The 7,032-nt window shown below is 43.4% G+C and overlaps 1 protein-coding gene across 1 annotated transcript; it reads left to right on the top strand.

The window, feature by feature from the left end:
* Positions 1 to 747: 747 nt before the first annotated feature.
* On the top strand, positions 748 to 6,220 carry CHCHD2 (coiled-coil-helix-coiled-coil-helix domain containing 2). The gene is made up of 4 exons (XM_082669558.1): positions 748 to 901; positions 2,992 to 3,241; positions 4,540 to 4,690; positions 5,924 to 6,220. Exons 1-4 carry the CDS (start codon positions 852 to 854, stop codon positions 5,932 to 5,934), a joined length of 462 nt encoding a protein of 153 aa, XP_082525684.1. The 5' UTR covers positions 748 to 851; the 3' UTR covers positions 5,935 to 6,220.
* The last annotated feature ends 812 nt before the right edge of the window (positions 6,221 to 7,032 follow it).

A 7,032-nucleotide genomic window follows, 5' to 3' on the forward strand; every position in this document is an offset into this window, starting at 1 on the left:
ATCACCACCATCTAATTTATGTAGGTGTTTGTCTCTTGCTTCCCCGAATTTAAACCCCTTGGAGGTAGTCTTATTTCCTGCTCTATTTCCAGAACCTAGCTAGCACTTGGAGATCATTCAGAACATCTCACTTAATTATCAGTGAACGAATACCATATCAATTACGTGCACAAATTCTATAATATATGAAAGGGGTTTGAAAATGTATGAAATACATAAATGTAAGGCATTATTACTGTCTGAATTTAACTTTTGTTGACTGGATCCACGGACAAAATACAAGTAGAACCAACTCAGCTCTGTCGATCCCTAAAGTTTTCCGTCTTATTATGTGCCCACATTGTGCCTCAAAAACTATTTACCCAAATGAGTAACTTAATGGTGAGAACGGTTAAGTAACTGACCCAAGGTCCAGCGACAATCACGCCAGAGCTCTGACTCACTCACTCAAGATTGGAGCTGACCTACCATGTTAATAAGGCAAACGTTTGAAGGTAGTAGCGACGGTCCTTGTGCCCTAGGAAGCAAACAGCTAGCGGTTGTGACTCGCGCTAGGCTCGGAGGACAAGGTCTGCACGACAACCACGGCCACTTCCGGTTTTCTAAACAGTCCTGGCGCCGAGCTCCTGACGTAAACCGTGCACGACAAGGCGCCGCCATGACGTCCTGCTCTTCCTGTGACCTTCAGACCCGCGGAGACGTCGGCGAAAGGAAGGCCTCTGCCTGTGCTCTGATTGGCCGCGCGCTGAGTCCAGCCCCGCCTTCCAACTTCCGCTCTCGCGCGTCGCAGAAGCAGCCAGGGTTTCCTGCGAGTGTTGCGTTTGTAGACCCTGCTTCGTCCCGCATTTAAGATGCCTCGTGGAAGCCGAAGCCGCACTTCCCGCGTCGCCCCTCCGGCCAGGTGAGGCTACCGCGAGGTTTGGGGCCCTGCCGGCGCCGTGACGCAGAGGGAGGTTGCGCTGGGCCTCGGGGCGGCTGGGCGGCGGGGGACTGGGGCGTCCGAAGGTTGGGGCGGCGTGGGCCCGCATCCGGTCGCCGTAAGCTGGTTTGGCTAGTTTTCCCGTTAGTGGCAAACTTGTTAATTTGGAATGTCCATGAATTATTACTTAAAATACTTAGAGTCCATTTTAAGTTAAAACAGGCCACTTCTAGAAGGAAATGGACATTCGTAAGTGTAATCTGGCTGAAACGTCTAAAATAGCAAGAAGAGCTTCCCTGGTGGCGCAGTGGTTAAGAATCCGCTTGCCAGTGCTGGGGACGTGGGTTCGAGCCCTGGTCCGGGAGGATCCCATGTGCCGCGGAGGTGCTGGGCCTGTGCGCCACAACTTCTGAAGCCCGCACACCACAACCACTGAAGCCCTTGTGCCTAGAGCCCATGCTCAACAACAAGAGAAGCCATCGCAATGAGAAGCCCGCGCACCACAATGCAGAGTAGCCCCCCCTCGCGGCAACTAGAGAAAGCCCACGCGCAGCAACGGAGACCCAATGCAGCCAAAAATAAGTAAATTAAATAAATAAATTTTTAAAAAAATAGCAAGAAAAAAAGTGCAAGGTAGTATAATCAGGAGAAACGATAGTATTTCAATTAAGTAAATAATCTTTGAGCATCTTCCAGGAGCAGTGAGCATTCTAAGGGCTCGGCCCAGTAGGGGACACAGTCACTAAGGCCTCACATGTACATGACGTTTTCTAGTTGATAAAATACTTGTAAAATGTACTGCCAGTTGCACCTCCTGATAGCCTCAGAGGTAGATATTTTCATGTTTTACAGGAATAAGGAAACTGGAGACTCAGAATAAGTGACTTGTCCAAGGTCATGCCACCAATAAGTAGAGAAGCCAGGTCTTAGACCTGAGTTATCCGGTGACAAATTCAGGACATTTAGCAGAGGACCACGTTGCTTCTCTAGACTAAGGTGAATTGTGTTCAAACTGCGTGCTAGGAGCGTAGGGAAGGAGTTCACGTAATGGAAAGACGCTGCTATCCGAAGGAAGGGAAACCACAATCTAAAAATGCAGAAATCTTCTGTGTGAAAGATTTTTGGAACAACATTGGACATATTAGTGAAATTTTGAAGGCATCCAAATGTTCTACAGATGGGAAATAGTTGAAATCAGTTTAGGTATAACAGTTCAGGCAAGTCACTTCCACTTACTGGGCTTCAGTTTTCTAATCTGTAAAATGAAGGAATTGGATTAGTTTATTTCCCCAGATAGCTATCTTTCCGTGTTCATTCAATTGTTACCAGCTTAGCGAGACCTCCCTTGACTGTCTTAAAATTGCAGTATGCCACAACATGCTGCCCTCGCTCTCAATATTTTTTTCTTAACATTTATTTGATCCCTCAATAGGATGTCAGCTCCACGAAGGTAGAGGCTTTTGTCTCATTAACAGTTATATTGATTTTTATGACGTTGGAATAACTGTTCTCTAAAGATACTATAGACTTTGTGAATACATGGAAATGGTTGAAAAAAAGCAGGGAAAAAAACATTTATACTTGGTGATTACAACCGTAAAAGGTTAAAGAGAAAATGATGTAAATAGTTCAGGGAATTGTGTTCTGTAAGGTTTTCTTGTATGTATGTAGTATTTGCATTTAATAATTTAAAATGAAATCCTGAGGTTATTTTAATATACAAGGGGTTTTCGTTTGTTTGTTTGTTTATTTAAGTTGACAATTTCCTGGGACTTCCCTGATGGTCCAGTGGTTAAGATTCCTCGCTCCCAATGCAGGGGGCCTGGGTTCAGTCCCTGGTCAGGGAACTAGATCCCTCATGCCGTAACTGAAGATTCCACATGCTGCAACGAAGATCCCGCGTGCAGCAACTAAGACCCGTACAGCCAAATAAATAAATATTATTTTTAAAAAAAAAGAATATAGCATCGACTTAATATCCTGTTGGATTTATTAAAAAAAAAAAAAAGTTGACAATTTCCAAACTTGGTTGGGAGTGGGAACTTTATACTTTCTGTTCCTTTCTTTCACAGCCGGGCGCCTCAGATGAGAACTGCACCCAGGCCAGCGCCCGCAGCTCAGCCACCAGCAGTGGCTCCACCATCTGCTGTTGGCTCACCTGCTGCTGCTCCTCGGCAACCAGGTCTGATGGCCCAGATGGCAACCACTGCAGCCGGCGTGGCTGTGGGTTCTGCCGTCGGCCACACTCTGGGTCATGCCATCACTGGTGGCTTCAGTGGAGGAAGTAATGCTGAGCCCTCAAGGCCTGACATCACTTACCAGGTAAGATTTGGGGCAGCATTCTCTTCGGTGGTGTATTTATGAGAAAACCTAGTTAGTTGTAAGTGCCTTATGTATTGGGACTGTCTGCACCTGTGGAGAATGGTTTATCCATATTTGGCAGCAGTTGAGTTAGTACCTTACTTAGGCCAGCGTCAGAGAGTCCTGGACAAATGGTATTTCTTCTCAAGGAGTAGAATTGTGGCAGTTCAACCTGATGGACTGTCAAACAGCCACCTACCCCTCATTTTAAATATTTTGGGGAATTCCCGGGTGGTCCAGTGGTTAAGACTTGCCGCTTTCACTGTCGTGGGCCCGGGATTCAATCGCTGGTTGGGGAACTAAGACCCCAGAAGCCGTGTGGCCTGGCATAAATAAATGAATGAGTGAATGAATGAATGAATATAAATATATACATATATATATACACATATATGTTGTGTTTGTCATGGTCACACTTAACTAATTGAGCCTCAATCTTTGTTAAGTGTTCAGAAATCTTTTTGATGACTCTGTGCTCTCTCGTCTCTTACCTGATATTTGCCACTGCCCTTCTTTCTGAGATGTGTGAATTTTCTCCTCTAAGGAGCATGGGTGTATACTCTACTGTATTTCTAATGTACTTAAAACTCTCATCCATCTTTTTTTCTGTAGTAGGCCCATTTTTTCCTCCATGAAACATCATTGAACCACTGGTGTTTAGATGCCTAGATAACCACTTAATTTGCATCTTTGTTCATGAATCTTTCTGATGACAACTGGGATTTTTGTTAAAGCTCATTTCTTTCTGCCTTTAATTTTTTTCACTGTCCACGTTATTAGATAGAAACTTTAATTTGCATCTGGTTCTAGTTCTGTTCCCCCAATTAACCTCAAAGAGTGGTTATTGCTCTTTGTTCGGGTATAAGTCTGATTTCCATTCATTCATTCATTCATTTATTTTTGGCTGCGTTGGGTCTTCGTTGCTGCGCGTGGGCTTTCTCTAGTTGCGGCGAGTGGGGGCTCCTCTTCATTGTGCGCAGGCTTTGGGAGGGGGCTGCTCTGCTGCTCATTACAGTGGCTTCTTGTTGCAGAGCACGGGCTCTAGGCACGCGGGCTCAGTAGTTGTGGCTCACGGGCCCTAGAGTGCAGGCTCAGTAGTTGTGGCTCACAGGCTTAGTTGCTCCGCGGCATGTGGGATCTTCCCAGACCAGGGCTCAAACCCATGTACCCTGCATTGGCAGGCAGATTCTTAACCGCTGTGCCACCAGGGAAGTCCCTGATTTCCTTTCTTAACAGTCCTGAATGTTATGCCTTTGCAGGAGCCTCAGGGAACCCAGCTGGCACAGCAGCAGCAGAATGGCCCATGCCTTTTTGAGGTGAAACAGTTTTTGGAGTGTGCCCAGAACCAGGGTGACCTTAAGCTTTGTGAAGGTTTCAGTGAGGTGCTGAAACAGTGCAGACTGGCGAACGGTAGGTGATAGATACATCAATCCATGGTTGAACTTGCATCTGCTTAATTCACTGAATGGTACCCCTGGACCTTATAAAACTGTGTTTAATAAATTAAACTGACAAATTAGAGGAGATTTTGTTGAAATTACTCTAAAAATAATCTAACAAGGAGCTGGTCCAAAGTTTTCTAGTCATTATCTTAGGCTTTTACCTGCTTAAGGAAGAATCAGATTCAGTTACGTTCTGAATCTGATTCTTTCTTAGGCGGGTATAGATTAGTGTGCCAAGATCTTATTGTGGTTATTGCATAGCCTTAGTGCTGATTTCACCAAAGGCCAGGAATGAGCACAAGATCTGATAGAGCATTGTCATTCTGCACACCTCGTTTGAGAGAGACAAGTTTATTAAATCCCTCGGTGGGACTTAGAGATATAGGTTCTCTGGAATGTTGGCAGTCAACTTGTTTTTGTGTGATTTCCTCCTATCAATCTAAGAGTTCACCACCTATTAAAAATGATTATTTTCATTTTCCCGCCTGCATTTTTATTTATTTATTTATTTATAGTTCTGCAGATTTTATTTAGAAACTTAGAAAGGGTTTTTGTGGATAAATCTATAGTTGATTCTCATGGAGTCACAGAGTATATTTAATATATACAGAGTCATTTTTCAGGCTTCTTATACTGAATTGGTCTAGGCCAGAGGTTGACCACCTATGGTCCCTTTACCAAAGCCATCCTGACACCTGTTTCTGTAAGTAATTTTATTGAAACACAGCCGTCTCCTATTCATTTAGGTGTTGTGTATGGCTGCTTTCCATGGCAAAGGAAGAGTTGAGCAGTTGTGACAGAGACTATATGGCCCACAAAGCGAAAAGTATTTACCTGATTGTTTACAGAAAAACGTTTTAAAACCCTGGTCTGGGCTAGTGGTTCTCAAAATTGCCCACCTTCATTTATGTAGGAAATAGGGATGGGGAGAAGTTAATCCTTATAGGTGGTCGAACTGTGGAATTAAGACATTGCATGGCCAAGTTTATCAGAAGTCTTTGATGAAACTATGTCTAATACCAAAGTAACTATATTTCTGCTTCAAAGTGTAGAGTTGAAGTTTTATTGGTTGCAGCCTTAAACAGCTTATGAAAGAAACTAATAACCTTGGGCTTCACCCCTGCTTTCATAATTTGGAGGACTTTGGTTTTGTTGAGAATATGTAGCTAGTGCTCTTCTAACAAACCTTTTCTGTTTGCAGGGTTAGCTTAATCAAGAAGTTCCAGTTGAAGGCATGAAAAATCATCTCTCATGACCAGGTTGATTTAGCATTAAAAATATAATTGATAGTGAAGATATAAAGTGTGAAGCCACCAGTTAACCGCTCCTCAATCATTAGTAGCTTTTGTGCTTCAGGATTGCAGTGGAAGAGGGTATTCTCACCATATAGAAGCTCCCTGAGATGATATTGAGTTTGGGGCTAGGCGAATGTTTGTGTGGCCTCTTAAACATGCTTTTGTTTGTGAATTAATTAGAATAAAGTGATTTTATTTCCAAATGTGTCTCTTAAGTATAAGGTTATAAATCACACATGGTATACACATGGTGAACAGAATGCATTTTGCAGAAGAACACAGTTGTCTCTACATGTCTTTATGTGTATCTAGTCTGTAGTCTCTGGATATTAAAGTAATGGCCGCCTGGAGGATCTGGCAGAGCTTCCTAAGGAGCTTTGGTAGAGAAATAGTTATGTAAGGAGTAGCTCCCTAGCAAGCGTGCTGCTCATTAAAAAGATTCCAGGTGCTACAGGCCTTTGGAGCCAATGTGCAGTAAACTGAGCAGTAATGAAACTAAAATACTAACTGTTGTAATCAGGTGAATGATACAGGAAATGTGGGAGCAGACCCATTACATGTGTGGGCTCCCTGTGGCCAGGTCAGCACTACACGTCATTGTTAACCTAGATTATCCAATTTATTGGTTGGAGATGAAAATTCATTCTCTTAATATAGGCAGTTTCCCTGCAGATGTTTTTATTCTACTTAAGGCATTGTAGCTTTCTCTTCCTGAAAGACTCAAGTTGCCCTCTCCAAGCTGTCTTAAGTCCATGTTGGACTCAATTTGGGGGGCATCATTTTTTTTTTTTAAAATGAACCCAGCTCCATCCCTCACAAAGAGCTCAAAATTTCATTTACTTCTGGGAGTTGACCTCCAGTCTCCATTATGCTCTGCAGTTTTCCTACTTTCAAATATACCTTTCAGAGTTTCCATTATCTGATTTTTTTTTTCCTCTCTGTTACTGCAAGGTAAGTGAAGTGCTGTTGAGTAAGTGAATTATTCAGTTGTTACCTCGTCCTCAGCGGTGTTCTT

This window comes from Grampus griseus (genome assembly GCF_964374135.1).
Source record: "Grampus griseus genome assembly, chromosome: 14".
In the NCBI taxonomy this organism is placed as follows: Eukaryota; Metazoa; Chordata; class Mammalia; order Artiodactyla; family Delphinidae; genus Grampus; species Grampus griseus.